The 14,988-nt window shown below is 31.9% G+C and overlaps 1 protein-coding gene across 1 annotated transcript; it reads left to right on the forward strand.

The window, feature by feature from the left end:
- Positions 1-3,473: 3,473 nt before the first annotated feature.
- On the forward strand, positions 3,474-4,600 carry LOC131072229 (uncharacterized). Its single transcript, XM_058008342.2, has 4 exons — positions 3,474-3,659; positions 3,768-3,890; positions 4,004-4,057; positions 4,228-4,600. Exons 1-4 carry the CDS (start codon positions 3,489-3,491, stop codon positions 4,288-4,290), a joined length of 411 nt encoding a protein of 136 aa, XP_057864325.1. The 5' UTR covers positions 3,474-3,488; the 3' UTR covers positions 4,291-4,600.
- The last annotated feature ends 10,388 nt before the right edge of the window (positions 4,601-14,988 follow it).

A 14,988-nucleotide genomic window follows, 5' to 3' on the forward strand; every position in this document is an offset into this window, starting at 1 on the left:
ACCTTCAAGGTACTCTGGATTATGGACTTCACTATGAACACACTGAATTGAACCTACATGGATTCTCTGATTCAGATTGGGCTGGAAGTGTAACAGACAGGAAGAGTACTTCTGGATTATGTTTCAGTTTGGGATCAGCTATGGTATCTTGGATATGCAGAAAACAATCTTCTATAGCCTAGAGTTCTACAAAAGCTGAATATATAGCTGCATCCATGGCAGCAAAAGAAGCAGTATGGTTGAGGAAATTGATAGTAAGATTATTTGGTGAAAGCCTAAAACCTACAATCATTCATTGTGACAACCAAAGCTGCTCTAAACTTTCAGTCAATCCAGTTTTCCATGATAGATCCAAACACATTGAGATTCCATATCACTATGTAAGAGACATGACAAAAAGAAAGGTAAAAAAGTTGGAATATATCAATACAGGAGATCAGACAACTGATATTCTCACCAAACCTCTAGCAAGAGTGAAAATTGATCACTTCAGGAGGCTTCTTGGTATGGTTATAATATAATTATTGATATATATAAAGATGTTTAATTATGTAAACTTCTTGTTCATATAAATGAGTATATGAAAGTTATAATCTTTCTTGTGTACATTACTAAAGGATGACGATTCTCTAGTTAATGAACACTTGTATTTAAACATTGTAAGGTGACGATCTTACAAATGTTTGGAAGATCATATAAACTGAAAATCATACAATTTGAATATCAGTAATATGATAAGTTATGGTAGACATTATGTAAGTGTATTAATGTCAGTGCACATACCATAACATGGATATCAAAGTGAGTATATCCTTAGTATCACACGTTGATACTTCACACCTAGGTGATGAGATTCTCATGAGATTAGTGTTGAGCTCAGTTAAAGTGATATGTATTGGGCCTATTCTTTTGAGACTAAGAGGGACTGCTAAGTTTATAGTCTCAGACGAAAGAGAAAATCGCACAGTAACGATCGTACTGATTGCATATTTGTTACGATCTTACTTATTACATATTAGTTAGCAGACTTAACTAACAATACTTAGACATAAACAAACATTCGAATTACACCTAAGTTGTTGACACCGATGTTGGATAGGATCGTGACTCCACACAGGGGTCACGACCCTATGTGGAACCACGATGGTTCCACATAGGATTGTGACTCCCTGTGGAGGCACAATCCAATATGTGAATGATATATAGATGCCAAACATGTTCCCTGCAGAAGTCAAGAAAAAGATAATAGAGCATAGGCGACCAATATACAGATAAATACGAAACTCCATACTGACATTGCCAAAGGTTCATTTTATTACATACAGTAATAAAATCACTGCAGAGATCAGTCACAGATATATGTAATTGCAAACCAACAGAGGCAATTTGATAGAAGAATAAAATCGAATTAACAACATACAGAGATCAGAGAACTGATTAATAAAGCTATTCTAACAGTCTGTTTAACATTTACATGTATGCATGATTTCGGATCATTCATAAACATTATTCATTAGAATAGATAAATAAAGGCATACTTTATAACATAGTGGAACAACTTCAAACAAAATAAGGTGATATGTCAAATAAAATTTTCGTACTAATAATAAAATGGCACAACATTTGCTGTTCGAGAATAATGTTCACCCTTGGCATCAAAGAGCATATGTATGCTTGATTTCAGATCACTCATAAACATATTCATTAGAGTAGATAAATAAAGGCACACTTTATAACGTAGAGGGACGACTTCAAGACATATAGAGGCATAATATGCCACATTCTCTTTATTGTTGAACTGATAACAAAATATTGAAGGCACAATTTTCACAGTTATCAAAATACTCAATAAGCTTTGAGAAGCACCCACTAATGCCAAAAGATGTCTATCCATTTTTTGTCCCTTCAAGGATAATTATTGATTCCTTACATCTCCTTCAATAATAATTTGATTATCACCTACTTGACACTACAAAAGTTGCAACAAAGGCATCAGTTGTCATCATTCAAAAAATCTTTAGTTAAGTATGGATCAAAATAAGAAAATCCTTGGTCTTTCAGATGCATGAAATCTTTCTGCATGAGATGAGTCATTGAAGTTGTGTTGGCCATGCGTGCTGAAGACTATGACTTGACTACTATATCTCTGAGGAATACAAGGATGACACTTGCTTCATATGTGAAACCCCAAGAACCTACTAACTAATTAATCCTAAATGAATGATGCAACGTTTTCCTTTCTTCATTCTGACAAGATCTTGCCAATGTGCAAGCTGTTGGATATCTTTGTTGGCAATCAACAGTTAGGAGTCTTCGACATCTCTTTGGTAAAAATGGGACCCAGTGTTTTAAATTGGTAGTAAATTAAAATAACTAATGGTGTACCAGGAATGGTGTCAGACTATTTAGTTTCAAATGCAGTGCAAGGGTGCCATCTCTCTCTCTCTCTCTCTGATAAACCATCCTCCTTTAGTAAAACAAGTCCCACTTGTTGGCTGAGTCATAATCAATAGTCAATAGTGCATTGAGGAAAAGGGTTAGAAATCTTTTATGTCTAACGTTGCATGTTGATGCCATGTGTCCCTTTGATTCACTTCCTTTACATTGAGAGACTAGACCCACTTGTTTGTTGAGTTGTCATTGATGACCAATGGTGCAATAGCTTCTACCTGTTAGTGCTGCCATTTTCTCAAAGGTGTGTCAAGATGACACCTGTCCCATAAAAGATTCTTGTATTTTCCTCCTCTTTCGGTTGGTCCCACCCATGATGACTTAGCCTTTTCACCATTAGTGCAACAATTGAATGTTTTAGTCCTACATTTTATTTTGATGCACCATGATGACATGTGGACCCCTTTTATTGTGCCCTAGTTGATAGCTTTTAAAAGAACCATGGGCCACAGGGATTACTGACCTGGATGCTCTGGCCAGTGGTGCAACATTAAAACCTGTCAAAATCAACAAGGTTAAAATGTTTTGAAATACTGACATGTGGCATCCCTGCTTCTCAAAATTGACAGGCTGTGCCTTATTGAGACAACTTGAAAACTTACGAAGTCATTGATTTGGGTCAAAATAAAATGTAATGTGGCTCTATGCAATTAAATCGTGATTTTTTTGGGAAACCTTGATCTATTGGTTTTCCAATTTATTCCTCAGAACAATTTTTCCTACTATGTTTGCTAAATATATTTTATGCTCATTGAACTAAAAAAAATATTCCTTCTTTGTATTGCTCTTGTCCTAGTGTCATTTTCTATATCAACTTCATATCCTATTCCCAAGAAAGATGTTCAGGTATGACTTAAGATTTGGGTTTTTAAAATGCTTGCATTGAACATGCTTTGGGGAGAAATTTGAAGGTAAAAGTTATGTTACATAAGAATTTCTATTTGAAAATTAATTAGTAAAATTTACGACAATTTTTTTGGTCTTTTCTATTGTACTTTTTAGATCCAATATTTTAACTTGGGTGTACTGGTATCGCAATGGAATTTACTTTCACTTCTTGTAATGGACAGGCATTGTTTGCCATTGACCCAATTAAGGCAAGAGAAGATCCTGTTGTTGTAAAAAATGTGCCGTATTACAAAGCAAGAAAGAAGATTGAAGCTGAGGTTATGAAACTTGAAGTCCCACAACGACCACATAATTGGGGAGTATGAAACTTATAACCTTATCAAATTTGATCTAGTTTCCTTTGGGAGTATTATAGCCCTATTCCTTTTGGGTCATTCCTGAAATTTGCCGATTTGTGGTGATTTAAGGTTCCAACTATCTCATTAGAAGAGACAGATCAGAAAAAAGATGAATTTGAGGATCCAAGACAGAAGCAGGTAGCAAAAGCTTTATTAGATAGTGCATGGGAGACGAAGTGGCGCAAGCAAAAGGTAGGCTAGTTCTGTTTATTATTTTGAGAGAGGTTACAGTAAGGAAGTTGTATGTGAGCTGTTAGCAGGCTTGGCATCTCTTAACATGATATCTGACGGGCTATATTTTACAGTATGATGAACTAGTAGCAGAGAGGGTTCAGAAGGGAATTGCCAGGTTTCAACAGGTTCTCTCCATCACACCTCTTCCCTCTATGTGCAAGGATTATGTGTGGATTAGTTTGGTTTTTTCTTTCCATTTTGGTTCTACTTGCATGGGTTTATGAATCTTGTGTGAATTAGTTTTTCTTTGGTTTATCTATTACACTAATTGCAGAGAATTCTTGACAAAAAACAGGAGGCAGAAGCGCAAGAAAGAAAGCGGAGGAAAAGAGATCAAAAATGGTGGAAATGGTTTTAAGCTCCACAATATTTTCAGAAAGAGTATACAATTTTTTTTATGTTTTATGACATTATTCTCTTGTAGTTCGGTTGTGAACAAGCTTTCTTGTTGCTAATCTATATCTAACTGGATTTATGGCTAGGATAGGGGTTGCAATATAAGAAACACAAATGAGTCTAGAAACAGAAACATATAGAATGTGTTTCTAAGAGAAATATTTATTGCAAAGTGGTCTGGACATTGTTCTTGCTTCATTTTTGGAATAGTAGTGAACCGCACTATTCTCACTTAATCTTTTTGATGCAAAGTTGAATCATATTCTAAATCATTCTCACATTGTGTGATATTTTTGATAAAATAATTTGAGAAATGTCTGAAAATTTATTCCAAGAAGCATTTCAATAGAAACAGCGGAATTGTTGTTCATGCAATCCCTAAATTTTAACATCTTATTCATTGTGGGAAAGATCATGAAAGGTATTCTGATAAGTATGTGCATTCCAATAAATTCAGTGGAATTATGTTCTTGTTAGTTTTTCCAATAGATTCGGTAGAATTATTGTCTTTGCAAACCCTGATTTTATATATTATTTGTTTGTGAGAAAAGGAATGGAATAGTAAATTGATGGTGTTGTTGGTTAGCAGTTTCTGAAAAAACGTCCCAAGTGGTCAGGCTCATGTTTGTACCTTTTAGGAGTAATGCAAATGGTTAGACACTGATTTAAAAAATACTTTTGGAGCCTCTCTTTTATGCAGTCTTACTATTCATTAGTAAATTAGGTACCATGCTGGCTGTTGTACAATGCAGCTTATGAAAAGATGTGTTTAAAGCTTCCTGTAAATTGTCATTTCTTTGGCTCCATTTGAATTCTTTCGTTGCCCATATCTATGGGGCATATTCTAGCCATGTACCGTAGATCTCAAGAAACCTAAACAAAATATACAAGGCAGCTTAGGAGTATATGCATTTAAAGCTTCCTTTAAATTGTCTTATTTTTGGCTCTATTTAATTTGATTCCCTCCAACTAGTTACAGAGCATATTTTAATCTGATTCTACTCAGTATAGACAACACACTAACCAAGCTCTCACTAATTTTGAGTAACTTTTCATGCAGAAGTTAATTTTTTTGGATAATTAGGCCAGGTTACAACTCCTGCAGTTTGTTATCTATATGATGGAACAAATTTATTAGTGAGGGTTGAATATAAAAGGATCACAGATATGTTGAGTTGATGACAACTTGAGTATGAGTAATGCCATTGCAAGTACTTACGAAACCTGCCACATGTAGTAAATATTGCATTCTATACATAGAAACTGAAGAAAACTACTAAGAGTAACTGCTTGTTATTATTCTTTGAAATCAATTTGTTAAGTAGATTTTCTGATCAAATTGATTTCTTGTAGACATTATGGAGTACCCAAACTATATCTTATGTGTGGTAATTAGACCATTGTAATGATCTGTGATAACATACGCTGCTTCTAGTAACTTATACACTTCTTATAATGCTGACCTCTCTGTTATCGATTAAACAATGTTAAAAAGTTATTTGATATGCTCTAATTAATGATTTCGTTATCTCTATTTCATTTATCTGACTATATTGAATTTTATATTTTTCTAGATAAGGGATGTAATTCATTAGTAATTAACATTGATATCGAGAAGCATTTTTCTTGTTGAGCTATGTACAATAAGGAATATATAAAGGATAAAATATTACTAAGGGAAAAAAAAGAGTTATTTTCGTTAGTTTTTGTGGCGAGATTAATTGTATTCTACCACTGCGAATGAATATTTAAAAAAATCTTTTATCTATTAATTAGATCGTTTTAATATCTTATGGTAACTCGAGACTTTAGCTTTGTACTCATGACACCAATAGTTCCATACTCATTAACTAGACAAAATTGGAAAATATTCGTTAGGGTTTGACATTAATGTTTTGTATTAGTACTATAGTATTAAAAGTTATATGTTGCCCACATAAAGGATGGAAATGTTGAATAATTGTAACTTATATATGAGAAATAAATACTTTATTTTTATTAATGCGTGTATACAAGTACACACTCAAATATGTATGAATGTGTGCATGTGTGTACTTGTGCTTGTGTTTGTGAGAGTATAAGCATTTGCAGGTGCATGTGCATGTGCATATGCACACCCATTTGTGTGTGCATGTCGATATATGTATGCATGTGCATGAATGTATTTGTGAAATATATGCACTTATATGTGTACATTTATACATGTGAACATGTAAATATTTATTACATACAAATATATGTATGTATATAGAAATTTAGACTGTCTTTTTTGAAGTTGATTTCTTGCTACTTAGCAATTTTTTTTTTTTTTTTTTTTTTTTTTTGATCGATAAAAGGCCGTAGCCAACATTTTATTATTATTTTTTTTTAAAATATTACATCTCCATTCAGTGTGGGCACCGGTAGGAAAGAATGGAGATAAGAAAACCTCCGGTCTAGCCCAGATCCCTTCTGGAATCAGAAATTATACATAACTGTACATTTTTACAATTCCTCATCTGAGGATGTAGGCAGACATAATAAGACCTTTAAGATTCTGTCCGTACATAATATCATTCAGCACAATCCGGCTAGATCCAACTTCTCATATGTGGCAAATCCACATATTCTTTGAGCATAAACTTTGTCCTGTTTTCCGAATCTGCAAAATCTTAGCAACATACTTTGCCAAATTGTTAGTAGCATAGTAAACTTACTAAATTGTATCGATCATTCAGAGAATAATAACATCTTTCAAATAATGTTAGAGGATTGTAGCCTGGATATCCCTTAGCTTGGAACCCTCCTAACCCGTTGGGTTTCAAATTAAGAGATTATCCAGGCTACAATTCTGCCTACATCTGGAAAGAATCAATTTCTATCAGATACTTAAATACATTAAATTCTTCAAAAATCAGTTCACCAAAACCTGAACATAAAAAATCAATATTTTCTTATGCATATGTCTATGTCTTTAAAAGCCAATATGCACAATAATCTATCATTGAAACTGCCATGATCCTGAGAGTATATAGATGCACATAGAAAAAAAATAGGCCTGGGAAAAGAAGTGAAACCACAGAAGAACCGAAAAATGGTCCAGAGCTTTATTGTAAATAGAACCAGCTAAAATCTGAATCCATATCAAAATCTTGGATTACCTTTACTGCCCTCCTCAAAACCACCCCATAAATCAGTCACCCATACCTCAAACAATTGGAAGAAACCCGAAAGAAAACCACACAAAGGATCCAGGGTACCTCAAAAACAAACTATGTGGGATGCTAAGCAATTCTGATACAACCTCTACTAACATGCAAACATCGATACAGAAACCAGCATAAACTGTCCCATTTTAAAAACAAGGCTGATGACCATAGTTAGAGTTGATACCGGCTCTAACTGAAATGTGGGAACTAGAGAACCAAGTGTTAAAAAACCAGTCACCATGGCTCCAGGACATAACGCCTGGCAGTCCCAGCATTGAATTCTATCCCTTCGCTGTCCAGGGCAGACTTATCACCGTTTACATGCATTGCATTCATGCATTGGAGGACTAGCCTGCTGCTGTCAGAAAAGTGAAATCAGACATTTACCAGTCACCTCTTACCACGACTGAAACACCCCTGGCACCTCCTACCTAATGGTAGTTAAGGACTCGGAAAATAGAAATCAATCATATATTCAGGTTCAGATATAGATATATATAAATATATATATATATTTATATATATACATACTCTAATATATATAGATTCTGAATATATATATATATGTATATGTGCGTGTGTGTGATTGAGAAGTTTTCTAATTACACCCACACATACACACACATATACATATATATATGAGGAAATATATATATGTATATATATACTATTGTATATATATACACATATCTATATATATGGACATATATATATGTGCATATATTTATAATGGGACTGTCTATGAATATGTACACATATATATATATATCCAAGTGAGAGCATATATATATATATATGTATATATATATGTGTATATATATATATCTGAAACTAAGTATACCAAAATGCTGTAGTAAGGATACTATGGCCACCCTTCTAGAGTTTATAAATGAGGGACCAGGAGAGGATTTGGAGAGGAGTGATATGAAGGGGAATTACGTACATCACCTAAAATATCCATGGGGCAAACCATTCTAAAGACATACGAATTCCCATCTGCCCCTAAATTGGCTAACTTGTCTGCAATAGTGTTTCCTTCCCTATAAATATGATTGACCGAAGTTTCCTCAAAATATTTGATCAAGTCCAAAATACTTTTTAGTTCCGCTTGCAATTTCCAGTTTGACACTACCCTAGTCCTGACTGCATTTATAGTTAACGATGAATCCCCCTCAATTTCCAGATATTTTATCCCAAGTGATTTGGCTAAAATCAATCCCTCCCGTAACGCTGAGAACTCAGCCAAGTTATTCGAGGCCCAGCCAATAGGCTTATTAATGCTAGCCATTAGTACACCGTTGTCCTGGTGAATTGCACACCCTATACCTGCTATACCAGGATTTCCACGAGAGGAACCATCGAAATTAAGCTTAGCCCAGCCCATTCGGGGGGGATTCCACTTTGTTAGCTTCCTTTCTATCACAGACTGTTCACCTCCACTTCCCATGAACGGGGGAATAATCAAACCCATCCATTTAGATCGAAGAACCTCATCCCATCTGGTTAGATTATTAGTCTTTCCCTGGGTATGTCTTAGTTTGTTATTGATTTTTTCCACAATTGAAGCCTCGATCTTATTAAGAAGGGATACTACCCTCAATTTTGAATCTTTAAAGATCCGCCTGTTTCTCTCCTTCCATATTTCCCATATGAGGATTGTCGGTGCTATTTGCCATACTAAGTGCTACTTAGCAATTTTTTAATTGAGTTTAGAAAAATGACAAAACAAGAAAGTGTGAATTCCACCCCCCCCAAAAAAATTCAGACATTTCAATATTTTAAAACAGTGGATATATCCTTAAAAAAAAAAAACCGTCTCACGATTATGACATCCTACTCTAGCTGCAATGGTTGGTTCAAAGTAGCTTACTTTGTTTCAAATATTATAATAACTAGTTGGTGTGTTCGGAATTGGTTTTCTACAAATATAAATATAAGTATAGGCTTTTGCCTTTTATTGAAGAAAAATAAAACTATTTGTTTTGTTCACATGGAAGATAATATACCAAGCTTTGGGTTGGCATGCCATTATCATTTGTAAATTCTCTTAAAGTATTTGCCTTCTTTTCTTGAAGGGTCTTATAACTACTTGGAGATCTTTTTGTTTAATTACCTATATAATATCAATAGTAGTTAATGTTAAAAATATTAACTATATTTAATCACACTTTGTAAAGTCATACTTGTTGAAGAGACACATCTCTCAAGCATGATACCTATTTAATGAGCTTTGATTGATTTATTTGTATATACAAAAAACATCAATTTATGTGTATGGTATAGAGCATGTTTATGATTCTATGTAGTGAGAATGAAATCGTTTTGTTGTGTGAGGGTACTTATATTCTCTCCTTGAAGTGAATCTTCCATGCTTTAGAAATAGGCATATGCAAAGGAGTGATACTTATTCAAATGAATTAATGTTTGTTGAGGAGAACATCATCAATGTTGAATATCCAATGTAAATTAGTGTAAAAAGAAGAGGCATTAGATTTATCTTCAAGGCATTCTGAATAGAGATTATGAATGTTGAATATCCAATGTAAATTAGTGTAAAAAGAATAGGCATTAGATTTATTTTCAAGGCATTGTGAATAGAGATTATGCTGTGGCATTTCTTTTGTAAAAGTTTAGAGAGGAAAGTCTTTGCTTTCTTTTGATAAGATTTCTACATTAAAGTGGAATCTATAATTTATTGTTATAAGATTTGAGTCTTAAGAAAGCATACATATTTAAAGAAATGGAACATCTCAAAAGCATGAAATTGTAATGGTAGTCAGCTTGAAATTATTTATTTGTTTATACTATTTAAATATTGGAAAATTTTTTTAAATGTTGAGCAAGCCAGATATTGCTTTGTTTACCACAAAAAAATTGTGATGAGTTTATTTTTGATGCAACATATCCAAAGATATTTAAAAGGAAAGCAAAAGTTTTTTGAATGGTCAATCAATAGAAAAGAGATCAAGGGATTGGAAGGCAAGCCAAAATGCCAAGGGTATAAGATTGTAAAATTCAAGAATATTGATTATAGTTGATGTTGAAGATGGCACTATAACTATTAAAGAAATTTGTGTGAAGACAAAAGGGATCAATAAGAGAGAAGGAATTCTTTGTTGCTATTTGATAGATGTCTATAGTGGATAAAAGTAAATAAGTTGTCAGTGAAGATTATTCACCAACTTTATTGCAAATCTAAATATTATTGAAGATAAAGGAATTGCCAAATATTGAAAGGAGGGCAATAAAATTGGTAAAAGGAAGTATCGTTGCAAGTTGAATTAACAATGTTATTTATTGAAAATTACTACCTCTCATCACACATGCGCCTTGCCAATAAAGGTGGGCCTAAGAATATAATAAGTGAAATATTGAAGCCTTAAATGGAAAGTATTTAAAATACATTGTTATTGTTGAAGATAAGTGTTCCCACTCCATTTAGAAGGTAGATCATAACATAAATTGCAAATTTGAAACTAATAGTTTCTATAAGCTATTGAGCATAAGATTTGAAAGAAATCATTTTTTTTTAAACAAGGTGAGTTTAGATCATTCATTTTAATGGGAAAGAGTGGCAAAAGAGAAATAAGAATTCAATGGGTAAAAGGTATTTTGGATGAAGAGATGGAGAAAATTAGAAAGGAAAATGAAGAAGCACAAGAGGAAAATAGGACACAAGGAAGAAATATCAAAATTGAGAGATGAAACTATTTTTTTTAAGCAATTACTTGAAAAAAAATCAATGTTTAAAGTCAGCCTACACAATGCAATTTTTCATATGATACAAATGATTTATTTTATTCGAGTGATGAATCATGTGATATATAGTTTCTTTTGATAAAAAGTGTAAAGTTGGAGATAACAATATATTTGAATCTTCATCTCTTGCTAGTTGTGAGAATAATAACAAAGGATGTTTTTCAACTAATGGTTTTCAAATAATGGAAGCATGAGATATGAAAGAAAAAGGCTTAGGAAAACATGGACAAGGAATTATAGAGCCAATTGAACCAAGAGTGATGCCAAAAAATGAATGCTTTGGATGCATTTTAGTGGTGAAAAGAAATAAAATTTATGTTACAAATAATAAAAGTTCAAACAAATTAGCTTAAAGAATGCAGTATTGTAGTGTAGTCATTATCATAGGCAAGGACATAAAATGGAAACATGTTGGGATCATCGTCCTTGTACTAATTGTGGATTGAAGAATCATTTTGAGAAATTGTGTTGGACAAGAAAGTGGAAGAAATAACTTTTAAAGATAATATATAGATGGATTGTAGATGGATCAAAGTATCTAATTGAAAAAAACTCAATGTTATGTTCAAAATGTTGTACAAGCATAAATATTCTCATGTTTGACAAAACACCAATCATACAAGAATAAGTAACATTGATTGCAAAGATTATTGTTGAACCTAAAAAGTTGTAACATTGGTTGCAAAGATCATTACTAAATGGTTGTAATGTTGATTGTAAAGATCATTGTTGAACCTAAGAAGCTATAATGTTGGTCACAAAGATCTTTGATGAATGGTTGTAATGTTGATCACAAAGATTATTGTTGAAACACTATAATGTTGGTTGCAAAGGTCATTGAAGTTGTAGCATTCATTGTAGAGATCGTTACTAAAGTTGTGAAATATCTGATTGCAAAGATCGTTATCAAAAAATTGATCATGGAGATCGTTGTTAAATTTATTAGGTTTTTTATTGCAAAGATCTTTGGAAATGCTTCACCCTCTTATTGATATTTGTGAATCTTTTGATCACAAAGATCTCTGGAAAAGCTTCACATTTTTTATTAATATTTGTTAAGGTTTTTTATCACAAAGTGATTTGAAAATATTTCACTTTCTCTATTGATATTTGTGAAGGTTTTGATCATAAAGATCATTAGAAATGCTTCACCTTATTTATTGATAGCTGTGAAGGTTTTGATCGCAAAGATATTTGGAAATGGTTCACCTTGTTTATGGATGCAATCATGAAAGACATCTTTGTATGGATAATAGTGGACAAAAGTAACCAAGGGAGCTCAAAACAAGGATAAGACTACATTTTGAAGGCAATGACATCAAATATTCTTCATTTGTACATGGGTAGCTAATAAACTTATTTATACATGCCCCCCATCATCTAGTTAAATAGTGTGATTAAATAAAGTTTAGGGGGAGTGTTAAAAATATTAACTATATTTAATCACAACCTTAATGTAAAGTCGTAACTCATATAAGAGGCACATCTCTCAAGAATGATACCTATTAAGGATCTTTGATCCATCTATTTAGATATACAAAAAACATCAATTTATGCTCTCCAATTTTTTCTACAGTTAATTGCTTTGGTCGCCAACATTGTCTTGTAAATTGGACCTATAATTTGCTTGTAAGTTGGTTAACATTGGAATTTATTGAGATTGTGATCACATGTTATATACATTTATTGTATGGATGTGTTGAAACTAGATTATTTATTATTTAAGTATGCCAATTTAATAACATTGATTGTAAATTAAAATTGCAATCTTTAGAGTATATGTTTTCGAGGCACTAGTTAGATGAAGGTTGGATTACAAAGTGGCAAATATCTAAATTTAGTCTATGAAAATAATATTTCAAGCTCCTATAACTTATATTCAATTAGAATTTAGTTACATTGTGTTTTTAAATATCAAAGATTAAATTATAAACATTAAAAAATAAATAAAACGGAATGAAAAGAAAATAAATAGCCAAAGAAAACTTTTCTATAAAACTATAAAATAATAAATTAATATATTAATATTAGTTGAAAAATAAATGAAATAAAAATATAAAAAATAAAAGATGAGTGAAAATTATTTATAGAAAATATAAACAACTAAATAATTAATAATTAAATTACATTTTTGAATGAATATTTTAAAGACAAAATAATATCTTGTCTTAAATATAAGATAAAGATGATTTAAAAAAAAAAAAAAGAATGAGATTTGAAGAATAAGTGAAAAGAGGATAAGAAAACAAAGGAGAGAACTACATGGAAATAGAATTAAATCAAGAATAACAAGTGGTCAGGTAAATATTAAAATCACTTTAATAATTCATATTTTAAAAATTAGAAGGGAGAACTAGTATTTTAAACCTTTAAAGAAGAAGAATTTCAACATGGATCTAAGATTAAGAACATATAAAATTAACAAGGTACAACAAAGATTATGAAGCAAGTGCAAACAATTGTGGTCTACATATTTACGTGTATTGAATGTCAATGATAGTATGATCTAATGGTTGAATTAGTAATTAGAAGTTAACCAACTTAGGTTTGAGAGATGAAACTATTTTTTTTAAGCAATTACTTGAAAAAAAATCAATGTTTAAAGTCAGCCTACACAATGCAATTTTTCATATGATACAAATGATTTATTTTATTCGAGTGATGAATCATGTGATATATAGTTTCTTTTGATAAAAAGTGTAAAGTTGGAGATAACAATATATTTGAATCTTCATCTCTTGCTAGTTGTGAGAATAATAACAAAGGATGTTTTTCAACTAATGGTTTTCAAATAATGGAAGCATGAGATATGAAAGAAAAAGGCTTAGGAAAACATGGACAAGGAATTATAGAGCCAATTGAACCAAGAGTGATGCCAAAAAATGAATGCTTTGGATGCATTTTAGTGGTGAAAAGAAATAAAATTTATGTTACAAATAATAAAAGTTCAAACAAATTAGCTTAAAGAATGCAGTATTGTAGTGTAGTCATTATCATAGGCAAGGACATAAAATGGAAACATGTTGGGATCATCGTCCTTGTACTAATTGTGGATTGAAGAATCATTTTGAGAAATTGTGTTGGACAAGAAAGTGGAAGAAATAACTTTTAAAGATAATATATAGATGGATTGTAGATGGATCAAAGTATCTAATTGAAAAAAACTCAATGTTATGTTCAAAATGTTGTACAAGCATAAATATTCTCATGTTTGACAAAACACCAATCATACAAGAATAAGTAACATTGATTGCAAAGATTATTGTTGAACCTAAAAAGTTGTAACATTGGTTGCAAAGATCATTACTAAATGGTTGTAATGTTGATTGTAAAGATCATTGTTGAACCTAAGAAGCTATAATGTTGGTCACAAAGATCTTTGATGAATGGTTGTAATGTTGATCACAAAGATTATTGTTGAAACACTATAATGTTGGTTGCAAAGGTCATTGAAGTTGTAGCATTCATTGTAGAGATCGTTACTAAAGTTGTGAAATATCTGATTGCAAAGATCGTTATCAAAAAATTGATCATGGAGATCGTTGTTAAATTTATTAGGTTTTTTATTGCAAAGATCTTTGGAAATGCTTCACCCTCTTATTGATATTTGTGAATCTTTTGATCACAAAGATCTCTGGAAAAGCTTCACATTTTTTATTAATATTTGTTAAGGTTTTTTATCACAAAGTGATTTGAAAATATTTCACTTTCTC

This window comes from Cryptomeria japonica, chromosome 6, assembly GCF_030272615.1.
Source record: "Cryptomeria japonica chromosome 6, Sugi_1.0, whole genome shotgun sequence".
Lineage (NCBI taxonomy): Eukaryota > Viridiplantae > Streptophyta > Pinopsida > Cupressales > Cupressaceae > Cryptomeria > Cryptomeria japonica.